The sequence below is a fragment of the Haliotis rubra genome, unplaced genomic scaffold (assembly GCF_003918875.1).
Source record: "Haliotis rubra isolate DU_JTF1 unplaced genomic scaffold, ASM391887v1 Scf186, whole genome shotgun sequence".
In the NCBI taxonomy this organism is placed as follows: Eukaryota; Metazoa; Mollusca; class Gastropoda; order Lepetellida; family Haliotidae; genus Haliotis; species Haliotis rubra.
This window is the reverse complement of record NW_025765847.1, coordinates 1,221,422-1,245,293: the sequence shown is the minus strand read 5'-3', so window position 1 is coordinate 1,245,293 and position 23,872 is coordinate 1,221,422. Positions and strand designations below refer to the sequence as shown.

Sequence of the window (23,872 nt, the reverse complement as noted above, 5' to 3'; positions counted from 1 at the left end):
CGAACTCCTCTGTACCTCGACTGGCCAGTCGACTCACAGCGTCCAGTGCCTACCTCGACTGGATGTCCTCACCCCCCTCCCACGTAACGGCCAGATGTCCTCCCGTAGCGGCAGAGGAGCATTGCTGTACTGCTGCTGGACATCTGCTGCCAACACCCGACCCAACTCGCTCTGTATCGGTGAATCAGGGACTCAGTCAGTGGGATGGTTATATGCCGCTTTCAACAGTATCATCATTGTATCATGTAACATGGAAGCCAAAACAGATGTTGATGGTTACCGCACAGATGGTGTTGACAGACCAAGTACCATTATAACTGGTTTCTGACATGCCTATGGGATGTAACTCTGTACAAGAAATTGTGGCAACTATATAATTTGGTCATCTGTCCCCTTGAACCCAATATCATAGGATTCTGGCATGTCTAAGGGGACACAACTCAGTTACTCTGTAAGGAAATCTTGGAGAATTGGATAAATGGGCCATCTGTGTCATCTCAAACCCAACACCATAGGTTCCTGCCATGTTAAAGGGGCACAACTCTGTACAACCAACCCAGACCCATATCAGTTTTAACCCTTCCACAAAACAAAAATAACTAAATTTGTGATGCAGTTTCCTCATCATTCTATCCAATCAAACAAATAAATAGTCTTGAAATACACAACAATCAATTACACACTGGCTATGTTTATGTCAAAGTGTTTTATTCATGATATCATGTAATTGAAATACTCAAATAGTTCTCACCAGAAGACAGTAACAGACATTGTTATACATCTGAATCCCTTCATCAGATAAAAGATCTCAGTATAATTCCCTTTAAAGCGACCTACCTTCCTTGTGGAAAGTCTAGGGTAGACGACTGTCGCAACGAACACCCCACCACCAGCAGCGACACCAGCATACACAAGTCGCTTCACAGTCTGGGGTCGCACTCGCATGATGAACAGCTAGCTGTCAGTCAAACCATCACAAGCCTGGAAGTAGATGGAAAAAAACTGTCAGTGTGTGGGTGAGGGTTGAACTAGACCTGATTGGGTCAGCATCACACTGGATGTCAGTGTGTGGGTGAGGGTTGAACTAGACCTGATTGGGTCAGTATCACACTGGATGTCAGTGTGTGGGTAAGGGTTGAACAAGACCTGATTGGGTCAGTATCACACTGGATGTCAGCCATAATCTGGGAGAAGACTACCGACTGTTGGCCGACATCCTGACATGAACATCATAGACTGACACAATAAGCTGATGTGCACACTGCCATGCATCTGTAGCACTGCCAATAAAGGAGAAACAATGATTGTCATTTATAAATATAGATTTTTCAACCTTGATTTTGTCGTTAATGTCTGCCCAGGACATGCACCCTCGCATGTTGCTCATGTCCCTGAGAGATCCACTCACATCAAACAGTGGCCAACCATGCATGTCAGTGTCCCAGAGCTGACCGACTGCTGCTGAACCATCCGCCTAGCCCTGCATCTAGAGATGCCTCAGTTAGCCTGCAGCCGCATCCAACATTCATGATATGGACAGCTGGCATTAACATCATCAATAAATCATAGGCCAAGTTGGTTCACTACATGTATGTCATAAACAACTGTAGTTTATGTGATGAGAGCTATTTGTATGATGAGAGCTAATTGTATGATGGGAGCATGTTGTGTGATGAGAGCTATTTGTATGATGAGAGCACGCTGTGTGATGAGAGCTATTTGTATGATGAGAGCATGTTGTATGATGAGAGCACGCTGTGTGATGAGAGCTATTTGTATGATGAGAGCTATTTGTATGATGAGAGCCATTTGTATGATGGGAGCACGTTGTGTGATCACAACTACATCAACATCTACAACAATGTCTATTTATAGAGTCTATTCATGATGCACAAGACTGTTACATTCACTAGGTAAATACTCACTCCACATCATCATTACCCCATTCAATGGATCTGTCCCCACTCATTTTTCATTATCAACCCCTTCAGGAGGATATATTCCACGCTAACTTTGAGATGCTAGAGGAATAACATTCACAGCTAGGTGAACAGAGACGGACTGCTTCAGATGGTCACTTAACGGAGTTACATGCGCTTCAACATGGGACAAGACAGGAGCCATAGCTCTCAGGGGTGAAACTGCCCATTCAATCATCCAACTGCATTCTGCAACCAACATTACCACAATATTCTCTATCTGACATATACATAATGTGCAAAAGCTTTAGGGAATTCAGCACTTTAGTAAAAAAAAGAGTTTTTCAGTACTCATAATCCTTCAGTATATACAGATAAACAAATAGGTGAAAACAAACTGGGTCAAGAGATACTTGAAGTATGAAAGAAAAGATCTTTAGGCATTATGATTAAAATAAAAGTTGTAACATGACTTTGTGGGATGCTTGATTCTGATTGCTTGGCTAACTGACCATGATCAATCTTCAACCTAAAGCAGAGGACCAGATATTACACGGACCACTGCACCTACACATGAATACATAGCACTCACTGACCCCATTGTTTGTGAACAAACGTTGTCAGAATCAGACATCAGCGATTTTTCATCTCGGAAACCTGTACAAGGTGTTTGGATATGAATTTGATCTAAACTCAGAATGGTTCAATCATGAACTCGATTCAACTGGTGTGATGTGAAATTCGTAACCAAGTACTGGTACAAGTGTAGAAGTCACCAAAGCTCACATACCCCCGCTTCCCACTTTGGAACATGGACATGACTGATATTGATATATATAATCATGATAATATAATATATGATCAGCAGCTCACAAGACTTTCTCCTTGACTCCACCAAACTTAACCTCATTGATTTCTTAAACTTCATTGATAAATAGCAAATACAGAAACAGGATCAATCACATCTTTATTTGCATATATGAAATAAAGAAATTAACTATTTAGAATCAATCAGAACTATTTGCAGCACTTATGAAATGAACAAAACCACCCATGTACATACAGACAACAAATCACACGTTGATGACATGAAGGAAACAACTAATCTAGACACAGAGACTAAACCACATATTGGTACAGATCACATGAAGGAAACAACTAATCTAGACACAGAGACTAAACCACATATTGGTACAGATCACATGAAGGAAACAACTAATCTAGACACAGAGACTAAACCACATATTGGTACAGATCACATGAAGGAAACAACTAATCTAGACACAGAGACTAAACCACATATTGGTACAGATCACATGAAGGAAATAACTAATCTAGACACAGAGACTAAACCACATATTGGTACAGATCACATGGAAGGGAAACAACTAATCTAGACACAGAGACTAAACCACATATTGGTACAGATGACATGAAGGAAACAACTAATCTAGACACAGAGACTAAACCACATATTGGTACAGATCTACATGAAGGAAACAACTAATCTAGACACAGAGACTAAACCACATATTGGTACAGATCACATGTAGGAAACAACTAATCTAGACACAGAGACTAAACCACATATTGGTACAGATCACATGTAGGAAACAACTAATCTAGACACAGAGACTAAACCACATATTGGTACAGATCACATGTAGGAAACAACTAATCTAGACACAGAGACTAAACCACATATTGGTACAGATCACATGAAGGAAACAACTAATCTAGACACAGAGACTAAACCACATATTGGTACAGATCACATGTAGGAAACAACTAATCTAGACACAGAGACTAAACCACATATTGGTACAGATCACATGAAGGAAATAACTAATCTAGACACAGAGACTAAACCACATATTGGTACAGATCACATGAAGGAAACAACTAATCTAGACACAGAGACTAAACCACATATTGGTACAGATGACATGAAGGAAACAACTAATCTAGACACAGAGACTAAACCACATATTGGTACAGATCACATGAAGGAAACAACTAATCTAGACACAGAGACTAAACCACATATTGGTACAGATGACACATGAAGGAAACAACTAATCTAGACACAGAGACTAAACCACATATTGGTACAGATCACATGTAGGAAACAACTAATCTAGACACAGAGACTAAACCACATATTGGTACAGATCACATGAAGGAAACAACTAATCTAGACACAGAGACTAAAACCACATATTGGTACAGATGACATGAAGGAAACAACTAATCTAGACACAGAGACTAAACCACATATTGGTACAGATCACATGTAGGAAACAACTAATCTAGACACAGAGACTAAACCACATATTGGTACAGATCACATGTAGGAAACAACTAATCTAGACACAGAGACTAAACCACATATTGGTACAGATCACATGTAGGAAAAACTAATCTAGACTAATCTAGACACTAATCTAGACTAAACCACATATTGGTACAGATCACATGTAGGAAATGTACTAATCTAGACACAGAGACTAAACCACATATTGGTACAGATCACATGAAGGAAACAACTAATCTAGACACAGAGACTAAACCACATATTGGTACAGATCACATGTAGGAAACAACTAATCTAGACACAGAGACTAAACCACATATTGGTACAGATCACATGTAATCTAGACACAGAGACTAAACAACTAATCTAGACACAGAGACTAAACCACATATTGGTACAGATGACATGTAGGAAACAACTAATCTAGACACAGAGACTAAACCACATATTGGTACAGATCACATATAGGAAACAACTAATCTAGACACAGAGACTAAACCACATATTGGTACAGATGACATGAAGGAAACAACTAATCTAGACACAGAGACTAAACCACATATTGGTACAGATCACATGAAGGAAACAACTAATCTAGACACAGAGACTAAACCACATATTGGTACAGATCACATGTAGGAAAACAACTAATCTAGACACAGAGACTAAACCACATATTGGTACAGATCACATGGTAGGAAAAAAAACTAATCTAGACACAGAGACTAAACCACATATTGGTACAGATCACATGTAGGAAACAACTAATCTAGACACAGAGACTAAACCACATATTGGTACAGATCACATGAAGGAAACAACTAATCTAGACACAGAGACTAAACCACATATTGGTACAGATCACATGTAGGAAACAACTAATCTAGACACAGAGACTAAACCACATATTGGTACAGATGACATGTAGGAAACAACTAATCTAGACACAGAGACTAAACCACATATTGGTACAGATCACATGAAGGAAACAACTAATCTAGACACAGAGACTAAACCACATATTGGTACAGATGACATGAAGGAAACAACTAATCTAGACACAGAGACTAAACCACATATTGGTACAGATCACATGTAGGAAACAACTAATCTAGACACAGAGACTAAACCACATATTGGTACAGATCACATGTAAGGAAACAACTAATCTAGACACAGAGACTAAACCACATATTGGTACAGATCACATGAAGGAAACAACTAATCTAGACACAGAGACTAAACCACATATTGGTACAGATCACATGGTACAGATGACATGTAGGATCACATGAAAAACAACTAATCTAGACACAGAGACTAAAACCACATATTGGTACAGATCACATGAAGGAAACAACTGACACAGAGACTAAACCACATATTGGTACAGATCAAATCTAGACACAGAGACTAAACCACATATTGGTACAGATCACATGAAGGAAACAACTAATCTAGACACAGAGACTAAACCACATATTGGTACAGATCACATGAAGGAAATAACTAATCTAGACACAGAGACTAAACCACATATTGGTACAGATCACATGTAGGAAACAACTAATCTAGACACAGAGACTAAACCACATATTGGTACAGATCAAATGAAGGAAGATCATGAAAAGTGGAAAGTTAACATACTTTGAATAATCACATTTTGCAAAAAATAAAGCAAAAAGGCACATCTTTGGGTCATGATTAAGTTATTAAGTTTGGTGAACCCAGCATGTATAGTTCCGGTGATATGCTCTGAACAAGATAACCATCAAACACATATTGCACTAAGTCCTGTTTCCATAGAAACAGAAAAATAGAATTCTGATAAACTTCAGAATAGCAAAAGGCACATCTGTTGGTCATGATTAACTTGTGTGTTAAGTTTGGTGAACCTAGCATGTATTATAGTTTCAGTGATATGTTTCGAACAAGACAACCATCAACCACATTTTGCACTAAGTGGTGTTTCCATGAAAGCAGCAAAAAAATGAAATTTGGATGAAGTCAAAAATAGTAAAAGCCACATCTAAGGGTAATAATAAACATGTGTGCGAAGTTACCATGTAAACTTTAAGAGATATGCTCTGGACAAAGTTTCGGGATGAAATGACGGATGGAATGAAATACTGAATGAAAACTGTATGCTCCATAACTGGGGGTATAAAAAATAGCACAAAAAACCCTAACCTGTTTCCTTTTTGCCCTGCTGCAGCTTCAGCAGAAATCCCCCAATCCTTAATGGACACAGAAGTGTGGTGATCGATAATAATGTAGTTAGCAAGTTCAATGAAGCTTGTTACAGGCCAGTCAATCAATAATATGTGGTAGGGGTGACAGGCGAGGTGGTGTAATTCGATTGAATTTAATGGCACAAACATGGTTTACATGTAGTGAACTATGTAACTAACATCATTGCTTACAATTAGTAGAAGCAGGAAAATTTGTTTCTGTATCCAAATGACATTGAAATATTGCAAACTGTTTGTTTTGTTCATTACACAACCTGTTCTCAAGTTGGACGATTTCACACCATTTCCTCTCACGCCTCCATGCTCGTGCACACAAAAGTGTCCTATTTCAAACACATGTCAGTCTTGCTAGAATGGAGTTAACGCATTCAGCTTTAAATCATTAGGACAGCAAAACTGAAAATAGAATAAGTCCTACTTCAACTGCAACATGTGTGATGATAGGCATGTGTGGTTCTGGCACGGCAGGAGTAGAATTGTGATCAGTCTTACAAGCTAGCATGGGATCTGGGCACATTCTGCATATCTCAGACCAGAACAGTTTACAGACTGTTAGACACTTCTAGTAACAAACATGTGCAGGACAGATGATAACTGATAATATCATTTGGATGCATTTGATTCCTATCTAAACAACACAAGTGTCACCCTGTTCACATAACATTCCATATTGATGATGTACTGGATAGTTAATTCATATATCACAACCAGTTTCACTATCTAAGTCCACATTACTGAGGAAGCAGCACCCAGTTTTGAATTGTTTTCAGGATCAAAGAGTGGTATGTCATCAGTCAAGAACACTGCAATGTATTGTAATGTGATTTATGTGCCAATATGCCAAACCTACAAGAAGCAATGTTTTGTCAGCATGTAAAATATATGCTAAGGAGACATACAACAAGAGATGCAACAATAGATGAACTGTGTGCAAGGGGAATGATCTGCAATGTGAATATCATCTCCAGATGTAATACTTCACTGATGACAACATAAAGTGTGTCAGGCTGGTGCGTATCACACACTATCACGCTCATATGATCATAAACACAGAAGTTATTGGTGCATGCTGGCGTAGTTGGGGTTGAGTCTGGTGCATCATGTCATGTAGCAAGATAATTGAAATTGGAGATTACACAGAGCTACAAATTGTCTGTGAGAGTGGAAAAATACATTGATCAAATACAAGTGAGACTTTCAGAGCCATTTTATTGATCACAAACGGACTGTCCTATATTTTCTTTTATAATAGGTCAGTGATCTTGAACCAGGTCAATTGTGTACTGAACATACAGAACTGCTGAATTGTTCGCTTGGATAATCCAAGTCATGCTAATTTACAGGTCAGCTGAAATAGGAAGTCATGGGCCATGCGCAACATTGTTGTATTCTGGAGTTTATTGATCCAGGACTGTAGGTAATGTCTAAAGCTATTATTCACTGATATCGTCATTCACATTGGGTATTTGACAGGTTAAAAATATCCAAACTCCAGGGAGATTGTTTACTGGGTATTATTAATCCAAAGAGTAGACATTCTAACAAAATTCTGTTTAAAATGTTCTGTTTTCACAATTTTCTTCTGTTCATATGCTGTCCCAAGTGTGTCACATTTTGCATGAGTACACAAACACGATACACGGCTCAGGTAAAATAGCCATGTACACATTATTCATTGCAGCAGAGATTAGGAATAGGAGATGCCTTGATCTGATCCCAGTATACAGGTGTGAAACACTAATATCGGTGTGCCTGTATTACGTACAGTTGTAACTGTTCACAGCAACTTTTTGCAAAAGGCCTCAATACAAACACTAAACACTATATTACTAGTGTCTCTGGCCATCTGATGTTTATGATATAATTGTAGCAGCATCTGATAGGAGTTCTGTTATAACTTTAACAATGATCCAAGAGTTATTACTTAACTTCGAACCCATTGTGTGCAGAGGTGATCATCAGGATTATTGAGAAGAACGGCACTTATCATCTGATGATCTGACCAGTAAGCCAAAGGTCGCCAAGTTTGTTTTGCTGTACATTTTACCACCACTCATGAATTAGGCTGCTTTAGCTGCCAATTGTAAATTGTTGTATGTAAATTGCGACAGATTACAGGTTCCTTCATCAAGGTAGCTGTCAGAATACTATGGACAGATGATTTTGTTGAATATTCAAAGTAGCATAGTAGCATGACACCATCAGTGTACCATGACACCATCTGTGTACCATGACACCATCTGTGTACCATGACACCATCAGTGTGCCATGACACCATGGGTACCATGACACCACCTGTGTACCATGACATCATAAGTGTACCATGACACCATCTGTGCACCATGACACAATCTGTGTACCCTGACACCATTAGTGTACCATGACACCAGCAGTGTACCATGACACCAGCTGTGTACCATGACATCATCAGTGTACCATGACATCATCAGTGTACCATGACAATATCAGTGTACCATGACAACATCTGTGTACCATGACGCCATCTGTGCACCATGACACCACCTGTGTACCATGACACCATCAGTGTACCATGACACCATGGGTACCATGACACCACCTGTGTACCATGACATCACCAGTGTACCATGACACCATCTGTGCACCATGACACAATCTGTGTACCTTGACACCATCTGTATACCATGACACCACCCATGTACCATGACACCATCAGTATACCATGACACCAGCTGTGTACCATGACACCACCTGTGTATCATGACACATGTGTACCATGACACTATTAATGTACCAGGACACGGCCTGTGTATCATGACACCATCAGTGTACCATGACACCATTAATGTACCAGGACACCACCTGTTTACCATGACACCATCAATGTACCATGTAACATTGTGGTGGTGTGTGGTCCTGTGCATAGAGCTTAGGTCACAAAGCAGTTGAATTTAAGCAAAGCTGTGCGCAGAGAGTTCTTGGATGGGTGACAGTGTTTTTCAGTCCTGCGCCAAAGCGAAGCACATGTGATTCATGTGGTCTCACCTTAGGCAAGTCAGTTTGTTCAAAATTACCTCTGTTCACCCAGCAGGAAATGGGTACCTAGTGGGATAAGTCTTGTGACCATAACCTTCCAGCCTCTAATAGCCAGTTAGGGTTATCTGGGGTAATAGTGTGTCAGCTTTGAGCATGCACAAGTGTGTGGCAACATGTGCTTTCTAAATGACCATTATTCTTATCAAGATTCCACTAAAAGCTGATGCCTCAATTGATGGGGGCTGGCCGACAGAGAATGTTTGTATCTGTATCTGCCAACAAACAACCCAAAGCTGAGTTGATCATGTACTGGCACCTGAACAACATCAGCAATTCACATGGATAAGATTATTGCATATAATGAGCATTATCATATAAATGCACAAACCGCTTGTGGAACTACATCAGGATTTTCATCAGCATTCAAAAAGAAAGATCAGCTAGTGTAACTGATGCTCTGCACACCTATGAAAGCCTGTAATGACATTCATATCAAGCACACGTCCATCATCATGATCAGTCTCATTATTCTGGTCATATGTCCAGCACAGCATGCTCAGCATTCCAGGATGAGTTCATAATCTAATATACAGTGCATGAGGCCAGAGGCCAGAGGCATTTCAATGTGATGTTATAGAAAATTAGCAAGTGGTGGATGTTGGAATAAATATATAATACTTAACTGTGACTGACACCACCTGTGTTCAAGTTTCCATAACAAGATGATAAATCAGACGCTCCAGCAGCTGCAGCATGATGATACTGACATTAAACTTTAAACCCTGGCTGAACACTACCATTGTAATATTGAATAGTAGTATATATTGTGATACTACTACAATATAGTGGGAGGTAACATGGTGGCCAGTGATTGACCCCGATTAGCAATGCAGACCCTATTTCGTGCATGCTGAAGTAAATCTTACTTGGTAGGGTCAGTTGTCTTAAGTTTGTCATCTTGGCTACATCGGAGATAACAATTTTAACAGTTTAATTACTTTAGATTTTACCTTAAACAAGCCCTATAATAACAAAACATTTTACCCAACATAGCAGAACAGCGATAGGTATGCAGTGAACCATGTTTAGGGTATCTGTGCAGTTAGGCTTCAATGAATCTACTACTGGGTTTTATCTCGACTCACAAAGATGGGGGTCCCTCGGAACCCCAATTGTTAGTTTTAGGGGTCCTTGCAGGCACTGTGAGGGTCCTGTTAAGTAACGGTGGAGAGAATTGTATGTTTTGATCATTTTTTAAGAGCCTGGAATGGATCATGTGGACAGTTGGATGAAATGATGCACGTAACTGCTCTGACAGAAACAACCTAACACGCAGCAAAGACATAGATGTGTCGTCTGTACAATGAATAATATGGTGCGTCCCATTCTCTACATTTGTGTGATCTGGGCACGAATGATATGATACAAATCTTGGATACTGGGTAAACAGTTCAAGTTAGCAGCTAAAGTATTATTCAGTGAAACAATAACAAATAAGTTCTACGACATGTTTAGATCATGTCCGACAGTGTTAATGTATCATGACATGAGCAGTGACATCACTGTCAAATTAAACATAACAGAATGTTGACTATTATCCTGCCTGGCTTGGTTATAGTCCATTTTGCATGTTGTACTTTCATAATAATTGCCCTTATTCAAGTAAAAACACACCTTTTTTTAAAAATATCATGAATAGTTGATTTTAGTGAACGTGAAATACAAAACAAACCGTAGGTTTACGCTTCATTTCACTGACTACATGAGTGAATGGTAAGAGCCGTACTGTGCAGCCTACCATATTAAGCACAGCATTTCTTCTGTCCTAGTAAAATCACATAATACTCAGTCAAGACTAAAAGAACCTGAAAATACTGTCAAAATACATGTTTTGGCCAGCAAACACTGTTTTCTCACTTACTGCATATATATCATCAGCAGGTCACATTATGAATAAAAATTCTTGTCTTCTTCAATACTTCAGTTCAAAGTGGGTGAGAATTTGTAAACACACACAATATGTTTAGTGCCATTATATTAGTATGCTGTCGTATCACATTTAAGCACTATCAACTGTTGCCATTTAAGCACTATCAACTGTTGCCATTTAAGCACTATCAACTGTTGCCATTTAAGCACTATCAACTGTTGCATATGTTGTTTGTCAATTGTGATCCTCATATTTCACTGTGTTGCAGTTGTCTTGGATGGTTGCAGTAAGCTACATGGTTGCTGACTAAGGTTATTCGTGGTCACCAGAACCGAATATTAACGACTTTTTTAAGGGAGCATGTTTTACTTGAACCCTTATGTCCTTTCCAAAGTGAGATACTAGTATGCAAGAATGGATCATGTACTAGCATTGCAGTAGTGCAAGTCATGTTAGTTTGCCAAGACTGCACATGGTACTGTCGATTATAACTATTACATTCCAAATTTGATTGTCATGAGATCACTGGTTATTGCTGTGACAAATCAAAACTGTCAACATGGGCGTTCCATATTGTACATCAATCACTTAACTACAACATTGTATTCGTGAATAATTATTCGTTACCCAGTATTCATTATACGTATCATATTCATAGTGTATTCGTTGCAGCCTTATTGCTGACACAGACACACAGACAGACTCTCTCACACACACACACACACACACACACACACACACACACACACACACACACACACACACACACACACACACACACACACACTCACACACACAAAATACTACATAAAAAAAAGACACATGACAGACTGTCACTGTGCATCAGATCATATGATAGTGCATGTGTATACAATTACATATATTTTCAGAGCTCCAGATAAGAGTTAGCTCATTGTGGGTACTGTACCCACTGTATTTTTTTGGAGTGGGTATTATGAATGTTGAGTGGGTATTTCAATTTCCGTTACCCACGGCTTTCAAATATGTGCGTATTTCAGTCATTTTACTCACCTAAGTATTATGTCATCGAGTAAGTTTACTAAGCAGGTATGTTCTGCCTTATGTCATACCTAATCAAAACCAACTTAAATATAATTGAAATCACTCATCCTATACTGACCGTACAACACTTGCCCTATACTAACAGTACAACTTGATAGCAATCGATGTCATTTTCATTACGCAAGCGATTTTTATAAATATATTCTGTACGCATTTGTTTTAAACTTTTTGCGTATCTAACATTTTAAATGCGTAATTGGTACGCAACAATTATTTTTCAATGCGTAAATGGGAATTTTCTATGCGTATTTTACCCGGATACGCAGCTCAACTGGGCCTCTGTATTTTTTAACCCGATAGTTAAATGTGTTTTTATTCATAAAACACTCGTCTCTCATTATCTACTTTTACACAACTGATAAACAAATTAATTGCAAAATTTCTTTGATATAGGAGTGACCTTTACATTGTGTATTTGTGAGATTTCAGATTTCAACACCTGAAACATTCAGCAGTATAGAAACTTGTGTCATGTCAATGACAATGCATGCAGGTTAACATTCACTGTATTAGTCGTTCCTCCCAGCCAACCCACATCCTACCCATCTCTACTTAAGAACTGACTTCCACTTTGGGTGAGTGTTCTTCCTGGACAAAATCCCCTGGATCAAACAAGATTAATGTCAAATGCACAGAAGGGCACTGCTATCATGTGACTTGAGGACAGAGGTAAACACTGCACATTGAAATACTACTGTTGGTTGGGACAGCAGACATAATCATAAGGATAACAGAACGTGGGTGGCAGCTTCTAACACTGAAATGGGAACATTGCCCTGTTAAAAGTATAACAATAAATATTATTTTAGGCCAGACCAAGTTTATTTCTTGTTTTAGGGATTTTTGTCCACAGAAAACCTAAAGGCAGCAGGGGGAGAAGGATCAAATAATAATCCTTCTAAATACTAAAAGTATTTTCTTTTGGCAATTTAAGAAGTGCATATGGGGCAAAAAGCAATCTAAAAAATGTTTTTGTAAGTTTACATTTTTGGCCAATACAAACATTAGGTTTTAATTTTTTGGATCCATAAAACAAGAAATAAAATTGGCCTGGCCTTACTACACTTTGCAATTTAGCCAGAAACCTGGCAACAATGTTGGTAACTTTGGCGTCATAATGTGCTGAACACATGGTACTGATTCAGTAATTAATGACTATTGATTGGAAAATGAAAAATAATGTTTCAGAGATTAATTATTTCATGGTTGATTACAACTAAACAGTCAAGGAAGAAACACTGAGATATTGGAACAACACTGTTTGACCAAACATATAATTTGAAGTTCAGACTATAAAATTAATTGTTCGTCAAATCTATGATGATGATGTGACATGTAGTGTATTCTGTATTAACCATTGGTTACAGTTCATTATCCCAAACAACAACTATCATTTAGTAGTGCTAATGACGTTATTGTCCTTTTCACAAGGCTTTGGTTCCTTAATCAGTGCTAATCAAAGCATGATAATGGTAGATGCAGCCACAACACAGCAACATTTCTGCAAGGTTAAAAGTTAGTCCAGGTAATATTCCCCCAAGGTCAGAATTGGTCTAAATAATGTCTAAATAATTCGGGTAATCATAAACTTTCTTGACTGATAACATTTAAGTTTACTTACAAAGTGTATTGATGACTTACTTACGTGTATTGATGTAAATCAAACTTGCTATGATAGAGAAGTCACCCTTAAACTATCAACAAAAAGAAAGTGTTTCCTTGTTTTTGAATCCTGAATTCCTGATTCTAAACTCTTTTTGTTGTTTTTCTCTAGGTGTACCATAGATGTCGTGACATCCCAGTATTGGACATAGTTTCTGCCACTACCAAAACAGTGTTGAACATTACTATAACTAACATAACCAAGTACTTCATAACTGAAAACTGGCTTTTAAACACATACAGTAAATAACCATGAACGTTTCTCTTAAAGTGAAAAAAATACATTAAGTACATTTGCACATCTAAACTGGCAAAATGCAATTCTATACACTTTTACCTTTATAAGTGATAATACAACTCGGATAACATAGATAGTTTGATGTTCCGATAAATGTCTAACTTAGAATATTTATGCAAATCCTCTATCCATGTTTGACTGTCAATATCAATACATCTCTGTTTTAAGTTATTAATAAAGTTGGGACATGACTCAACATTTTGTGCTTACCAGACATATCCAAAGCCACATTGATATAACACATTTTTTACCTTAACACCCCAGCATTCCATACCCTTTTCTGCTAATTTAAATTGATAGCTGCATAAATGTCGGAATATAGAATTATGATGCTGATTTAGTAATCTAGACCAATATTTAATTATCTTTACATATAAGTTTACTTTTAATGAATATCTTCCAATTTCACCTTTAGCTGTAATATTTGCAACAGATCTACTAAGATGCAGACATTCTTTACAAAACTTATCATGAGCTTGCTCAATACTAGGTGCTGGGTGGAAACCCCACATCTCTGCATGGTTAATGATCGTGCAGTATAATATTCTGTCCTTACCATGTATTGTGGTGTCTTTCTTTCTGACAACTGAAGCATGAAAGTTTTGTACCAATGTATAGACACATTATGCTGTATGCTCTGATAATTCCGAGTGGTAGACTCATTGGCAATTAGGTCAGACAACATATCTATAGATGCCAGTTTCTTTACATATAAAAACAAAGATCTCTTCATCCACACTGTGACAGGAGTTTCAAAAAAGATATCTGCATGTAATACATCATGATGACAATTGTGTTCAGATTTAATTTACTTTCAATGGCTGACAGTTCTGATTAGATGTCAATAATATTGAACTTTAAAAATACAAATTGTCATTCATAACACAGGTCTGTGTCCTGCAAACAAATAACATAGTTAGTACTGGGGTCATAGCACTAAGTATAGTGGGGTCATAGCACTAAGTACAATGGGGTCATAGCACTAATTATAAGTGGGGTCATAGCGCTATGCACAGTGCTATGACTCTTGTAGTGGCTATTTTTGGCATAAGCCTGCGATGCAAACAAATAGATCAGCTGAACTTCGACTTCAAGAATCCAAATTTAACGTCATGATAATTTCTCAAAGACTATCTAGTTATCTGCTATTTCTCTCTGTTAGTCTTTGGCATACCCACTACAAATGTAATTCGACATACCACAACTGACAAGAGGACATAAGATCAATAGACCATGCATGATAGACTGATAAATAACCTGAATGTACATCCACTGGTTAAGATCTACTTATTTCAGTTTTAAGCACAGCATTAGCAGGAAATTCTGTACTTCACAAACATCATCACATTAGATTCTTCACTTCGTAAACTTCATTTCAGCCATTGATGCCACAGGTCAGACAAGTATATACTGTAGATATAGTGTACCAAATTCACATTAGCAATTGTCTTGAATTATACATGTTCCCGGGACAGGGACACAGTTCAATTTTTTCCCAGATCGTGTATGACGACTGCCTACCGCACACAGCCAAGATTTAAAAACACATGTATATTACCATAAATGCACTCACCTAAATTGCTTGTGTTGTCGACAAATCCAAGTTACTAGAGGCCTGATCAAGCTGCAAGAACGCTCTCGGTACCTTACTTTTGCACCGTGACAACCTTGACCAACCTTGCGTCAGGGAAAACTTCAAATAAACTATTTTCTGTACGGCAGATAATATGTAACTGCTCATCAGAGCGTATCGTTCCATATTGATATTTTTTAATGATAGAAGTGCATTTTGATACGTTGATGTGATGCTCTGGGAGACAGGTGGCTGATGAACTGAATTACAATTTATAGTAAACTTATGTCAGGCTCAATGTAATATCTGCATTCGTTTTTGCAGCACTAGCTCATTGACGAGCGCATGCTGTTACACTGGTGAGGATAGAGGTGTGTGCGCGCGTGCGTGCGTGTTAGTCCGCGAATAAATTATCAAACAATTGCCAGTTCAACGAAACAACTTCTTACAGTCACTGAAAAAAGCTTAAGAACACCCAAGATTCGGACAAAACTGCCTTATCAGATCTGGGGATTACACTGAACTAGAACGGGACTACAAAGCACAAGCAAAGTCATATTCGAATTATGTGTCTTAAATGGCACACTTATTGGTCAAAGTACTGGTTGAAATGTAAATATGACTTTGGCAGCCACTACAATATTAATATAGTCAAATGATATCCCATTGCCATGACGAGCCAACGCTTTAACCACTAGACTACCCCACCGCCCCAAAGCAAATGCAAAGTCATATTCGAGTTATATGTCTTAAATGGCACACACACAAATGTACTGGTCGAAATGTATATGATGTTAGGCAGCTACTATGTATGTATACATGTATAGTAAATGATACCCCATGTATGTATGTATATTGTATGTCATGTATGTATGTCATATCGGCGTATGTATGTATGTATGTATGTATGTATGTATGTGTGTATGTGTGTATGTATGTATGTATGTATGTATGTATGTATGTATGTGTATGTGTGTGTGTGTGTGTGTGTGTGTGTGTGTGTGTATGTATTTCTAGCGTTGTCCACTTCAATGTTATCGCCGGACAGTGTACCCTTTATGTTCACCAGTGATGTGATACCTTTCTACTATTACATTAAATAGTATATTTCCTTTTTTTAAATATATGTTTTGACCAATAAGTTAAGAGAGAGCAAACACCTCGTTAGAAATAAAATACTCTTTATAGCCAAAAATAGCATGCTCTGAAGTAAAAGCAAAGTTACAAACATGAGAACATTTTTCAAGTAACATGTGTCTGATAGCGATCTCCAGAACGGTTGGACATAACTGCACTCCCAAAATAAATGAACGAGAGTTTCAATACAATCACCACAAAAGGAGTACTTGTTTCTTGGCGCCATCTTAATCTTGACCAGAGAGGAATTAGTTGATAATAAATGATGTAGTATTCTAAACTGAAACCACCCGAGTGTTTGTGTCAGGTGTTGTCTTTATTGGTTTTAAAAAATTCTCTTCCCACTTGAAGTCAACTGAAAATACGTTCTTCCATTTAATCTTTAACTTGAAGACCTCTTTTGAAGCAGATACCATATGATAATAAGATTTCGCGCCCTTTTTAACTAAGAGGACACTTCTGACAACTGGGCTATCATCCCAAAGTTTACGTGAAGCAGGTTTATTAATTGAAAGATTCTTAGAATGCTATTGATTGCACCCATAACACCATAACGTGTCACACTAAGTGACCTTCAAATCGAATCTTTCTTCAAAATCTGATAATGACAAATAACTTCCATCAACATTACTGAAATGTTGGCGAACGTTGTATATTTAATATGTTTTAACAGAAATCAAAACTTATACTTACAGCAATGTATAGAGAACGTTATATATGTAACATGTTTTAACATGAAGCAGAAATCAAAACTTATACTTTCAGCAATGTATAGAGAACGTTGTATATGTAACATGTTTTAACATGAAGCAGAAATCAAAACTTATACTTTCAGCAATGTATAGAGAACGTTGTATATGTAACATGTTTTAACATGAAGCAGAAATCAAAACTTATACTTTCAGCAATGTATAGAGAACGTTGTATATGTAACATGTTTTAACATGAAGCAGAAATCAAAACTTATACTTTCAGCAATGTATAGAGAACGTTGTATATGTAACATGTTTTAACATGAAGCAGAAATCAAAACTTATACTTTCAGCAATGTATAGAGAACGTTGTATATGTAACATGTTTTAACATGAAGCAGAAATCAAAACTTATACATTTCAGCAATGTATAGAGAACGTTGTATATGTAACATGTTTTAACATGAAGCAGAAATCAAAACTAACATGAAGCAGAAATCAAAACTTATACTTTCAGCAATGTATAGAGAACGTTGTATATGTAACATGTTTTAACATGAAGCAGAAATCAAAACTTATACTTTCAGCAATGTATAGAGAACGTTGTATATGTAACATGTTTTAACATGAAGCAGAAATCAAAACTTATACTTTCAGCAATGTATAGAGAACGTTGTATATATGCTCACTGTGGGTGAAGTTCTGGAAGGGAATACAGGGGCGCCTGTACTTTCAGCTGTTCCCTTGTTTGTTTATATGAGTATGTAACAGTTTAAACATAAAGTGGAAATTAAAGTATTACTCTTAAGCATGTATAGAGTGTTGAAAAATATATAACATGTTTGGCATGATGTGGACATTGAAGTTATACCTTATTTGACAATGTATCAATGTATGGAGAAATATGTATAACATGAGTGGAAATAAATTATAATAAAACACAAAAAGCAATGAATGAAATCCGATATTCTGCTAATGCCCCCATCAAACCATGATGATTTATAAACCTGGGTTATTGGCAACAAACACATTACTATTATAAAACACTGGTTCTGTAATGAAATCTTCAAACGATTGTGGAGATACAGTAATAAAAAATATATGAAGCGCTATATATCATGGTTTTGTTGTCAGTAACATATTTGCAATGATATTATCTTCATATTATCTGTTGTCAGCAAAGATTTTATGTCTACAAACAGTTGAAACTACATCAAAAGTATTGCCTATTCTACTTTTATTCCCTCACCATATGTATATAAAGTGTAAATGTGTGAGCGAGTGTGGCGTCCTTATCTAATGTCTATAAAACACACACACACACAAAACAGAAAGTTATTTCTTCATTGTTTTTGTGCATTGGGGCTCTTGCTACCCGGGGCAAGACCTCCTATTTGTAACAGGGATTTCTGAAATAAAGAGTTAATTTTAAAAAATATAGGTTGAGAGAGGGCTGCTGTCTACATTACCGCAGACGCCAGCTGTTGTGAAAATTGCAAATCTCCAAACTGAAATATTATCCACCCTCTATTATTCATGGCGGCTACCTACATGATATTTAGAAGGGCGTTTTTGCATGAATATGGGAATATAATGGGGCTCCATACATTCTACGTGCGCTTCTTTCGGACCCATTGCAGTAAGCCGTAATTCGAGGTCATTCTGGATGAAAGTTACTTTTTCAATGACTGAACTGGATCACAAACCACCTGACGAGAAACAGAGGACTAATCACCAAGACAAATACGCTAAACATAAAAAAAACCCAAAATATTAATAAAACGAGCCATGTGCTGACAGACGGTTTCTTGCCTTTTTCCAATTATAAAATACGCTTTACTGAAAGTAGTACTACATTACGTCCAGGGCAGGTAACTCTAATTTCGCACGGCCTTTCATTGGTCAGTGTGTGGACTTCACCGAATCTGTGGGTGGAATATTCACGTGAACAGCACACACAGGGCCACATGCCCTGAGTAAACAAAGGACGGGTAAAGGACACTGAAGGCCGTCAGAATTATCGCTAGTCCAAACAGTTTGTTTTTGTATTGTTAATCGTACCGGGCAAAGAGTAATTACCCAGGAACAGCCAGATTTCACTGTTTCAAGAATTGGTGCCACTGTCAATCATCTGTTATTAATGAATCATTTTTGTTTGGGACTATACAGTTTGTAATCAGAAACTAATTTCTCTGCAAATCCTGAAGACTGAAGTGGAAAGCCATGTTTCACATCATAGACATCTGTACAAACATGATAAAGTTGTTGGTCAGCAGTTGTTGTCATGCCGCATGTAGTAGGGTATCTTGAAAAATACTTCATACATTTTAAAAATTATTCAATCTGTTAATACTCTGCTAGCAATCTTGCATGTCTCGAGTCAAGTCAACACATATCCCTTCAGTAGAAGGGAATTCTATAACAAACAGCATGTCCAAGAAAAGTGTGAGAAGAGTGTTACATTTGTGTCGCCGTTCTTCTGAAACCCTCAGCAGTGAGGAAATAAGCTTACAAAGTGAAGAACTACAGAGTTTACTTGACAGTTCAAACATTGACCTAAATCATCCAAGAAACAAGGGTTCTCTTCCCCTGTGTGAAGCGTGTCGATCCGGGAATGAGTGGGCTGTTGATATTTTGCTTCTGAGTGGTGCTGATGTCAATGTTCGTGATAAAAACAAGTGTACACCAGTGTATATTGCAGCCTCCCATGGACATAAGTCCATTCTTCAGAAACTTCTAGACAGAAAGGCTGATGTCAATGTGAAAAACTTGCAAGGTTACCTCCCCTTATTGTCAGCAGTTGAGAATAACCACAAAGACACAGCGCAGATGCTCGTTGACGCCGGTGCTGATGTCAACATACTCCGTCCAAACACATTTGGCATCTCAATGACACTAATGACCTTTGTCCTGTTTGCCAAGAGTGATATTCCATTTGCTGAACAGCTTTTAGAGGCAGGAGTTTGTCCCCATTCCTTTGAAAAGCCTTTGAACTTTATTCTTCTTGAATACGGCGATGACTGTCGGGATTTTATTAAGAAGCTAGTTTATGCTGGGTTTGACTTCTACTGTGATGGATGGATTAAGATGGCACAACACAAAATTGTTGCTGAACTTGCCGAAGTGAGTGACAATGAGAAAGATATGATAAAGTTTCTGGAATATCAGTATTGCAATCCTAGAAGTTTACAAAGACTCTGTCGCACAGTGGTTCGCAATTCTCTGGCAATGTCACACAAGAAATGTCACATCCGGCTGAAGGTGCAGCAGCTGCCGTTACCGACTGAGGTGAAAAAGTTCCTGTTACTGCAATATCTCTGATGCACTGTCTTAAATACAAATATTCTGCAACATGTCTGTGATTTGTTGGTGAATGGCGAGAATAAAAGCAGTGTTTTCTATTGCTTTGTTGTCATGTTGTGCTGAAGGACCCTGGTGGCCCTGTTGTCTATGGCAATTCGCTCTGCAGAGATGCATCCTTTGTGAGTTTGCAAAGTTCCCAGTTCCCCGATTATGTTTCTGGGTTTGTCATCACCATTCTTTGTTCTTCAAGGTCCCTTCAGTAACCCATGCTTGTCTACCGTGAAGGTCCGGGTTGGAATTAATTTTCTGTAACCCATGCTTGTCGTAAGAGGCAACTAACAGGATCGGGTGGTCAGGCTCGCTGACTTGGTTGACACATGTCATCGTGTCCAAATTGCATAGATCGATGCTCATGCTGTTGATCACTGGATTGTCTGGTCCAGACTAGATTATTTACAGACGCCGCCATATAGCTGGAATATTGCTGAGTGTGGCGTAAAACTAAACTCACTCACACACTGTGTTCTCAGGTTTCATCAAAGTGGTAATTGTTTGAGACTGGCTTGACTCCGATTCTTACTTCTCAAACTGACTACCTGGCTCTCTCGTGTGAATAAATATCTTTAGATGATTAGATCATATAGTAATATATTACCTGTACTAAAGTAAGCAAGTGGGATAATTGAATTTGCCAAATTTCCTTGTTTTTCAAGAAAGAAATTCCATATCTGTAACCAGTATCCATAACCATTCCATACTTCACTATTCCGTGATGTTCAGGACATGTTCAATTCATTCATCATAGGAAAATTCAAACAATCAAGAATATTGAACATGACCGCACCAACTTCTAAATGCCACTCGAAGAAGTTAAACAAGAATATTGTTGGACAGGTTCAGGGTTAGAAAAGTTTCTCTGCAGCCTATTGCTCCATGTCAATGGGAAACTGAAGTGGTGGTGACACAATCCCTTATAAACAACAGTTTCTGGTAAGTAGCAAGTAACAGGATCTGGTGATCAGGCTCACTGGCTTGGTAGATGTATGTCCTTGTGTCCCAAATGCTTAGAAGTTAGATCAATGCTAATCATGTCAATCAGTGGATTGTCTGGTACAGACTAGATTATTTACTGACTGCAATGCATGGACTGGGGTGAGGTGGGTTGGTCCATTTAAAGTCAAGTTATTAAGATTGGTTTGATTCCCATTTGGGTACCAACCATTTGTGAAGCCTAGGCTTGCCTGTCATGGCAGAAATGGCCACTGTTTCACTCTATCGCATACAACTGAGAAACGTAGCGAAGAGTGACAGTTTATCTCAAGGTGGGTTCTTCACAGTATAGTACAACTTGTACAGATATATTCTCTTTCACCTGCATTGTTGACAGTGTTTTAGACATATAATGTGCAGGATAAACAACCAAAATCAGTTACTTCAGCAGAGTCATAGACGATACTGCATTCAGATAGAGTTGGCAATTGTTATGAAACTCTATGATTGTTTGTATACATTTGTAAACACATGTACATGTATATATATGTGAACATTTTCTATTTGAGATGCGATAAATGGATGACATACTAACCTGAGCGCGCCAGTTGGGCGACCCAGGTGTGATATTCACAAACCATGAGGAACAGAAACTAACCTTGAGTTATCACAGGTTGTTATTTCGCATAGTCGTCAGCCTCACTTGCTGTTTCCCAGAGTACAACTGAACCTTGTCACTCAAATGACACTAGTGTGGTTGTTAAATGTAGAAAGTCCTTCCTGAGGATTTGAGCCAACAACTGTTGGTTTGTTCTCCTCAGCGGTGCTGAAACCTGTCCATAAACAGGAAGTGCATCACTTGTGTGTAAGGTCAGTCCACATCACAGCCTGCTGCTTCTCCCTTGTGAGGTGTCAGTTATCATTCGAGTCATCATGTTTGTCAACTTACACTGCAAACCACAATCTTCCAGCTTCGTCTCGGTTAAACAAGTCAGTAACTGTCACAGTAAAACCATCAGGTCACCAGTAGAACCAGTTAATCACCACCAATGACTGGCAGAGGATAGTGGAGATTTCTTCAAACTCAAAGTTTGGGAAAGTGGACTGTATCAGTGACTAATATCAGTTTTGAAGCGGTTTGAGATACCATGTTGCAGTGTTAACATGAAAACCCTACTCAAAAACGGCAAACTGACCAGTCCATGTTTTAACCCTATCAGACAGGTGAAGATCCGGGTTGGCCTACAGCAACCCATCGTGTAACAGACAACTGACAGGATCAGGTGGTCAGGCTCACCGACTTGGTCGACACGTCGTATCCCAATTATTTAGATTGATACTCGTGTTGTTGATCACTGGATTGTCTGGTCCATGCTCTATTATTTACAAATCTGCCATAAATACTGGAATACAACTGGGTGTGGCATTAAACAACAAACTATCAAAATTATCCCTATATTGACAAGTACCATGTTTTGCACAAAGTCTCCTTTGATTATATCACCGAGTTTCTCCTCTTTGGTCCGGTGCTCATTCAACTATCCTACAGCACAGTCCGTTAAAACTATAAATGTTCAAACACACCAAAACCAAGGATTTACACAATACAGAAAAGTTACATGAAGAAAAGGAACCCAGAGCTGCTGTACTCATTTGACCCGTTTTATACAGTGTCCCAGATAATGCCTGAAGACAAGAAAACAT

General features: G+C 38.1%; 1 protein-coding gene and 1 long non-coding RNA gene across 2 annotated transcripts; one reads left to right on the top strand and one right to left on the bottom strand.

The window, feature by feature from the left end:
* Positions 1-97: 97 nt before the first annotated feature.
* Positions 98-16,172, bottom strand: LOC124273959. The gene is made up of 3 exons (XR_006897793.1): positions 16,047-16,172; positions 838-981; positions 98-171 (listed from the first exon to the last, which is right to left on the bottom strand). It is a non-coding gene; the product is annotated as an uncharacterized LOC124273959 (long non-coding RNA).
* Positions 16,173-19,748: 3,576 nt separating this feature from the next.
* LOC124273957 (ankyrin repeat and KH domain-containing protein 1-like) lies at positions 19,749-21,279 on the top strand. The gene has a single exon (XM_046709302.1). The coding sequence runs from the start codon at positions 20,246-20,248 to the stop codon at positions 21,194-21,196; it is 951 nt and encodes a 316-aa protein (XP_046565258.1). The 5' UTR covers positions 19,749-20,245; the 3' UTR covers positions 21,197-21,279.
* The last annotated feature ends 2,593 nt before the right edge of the window (positions 21,280-23,872 follow it).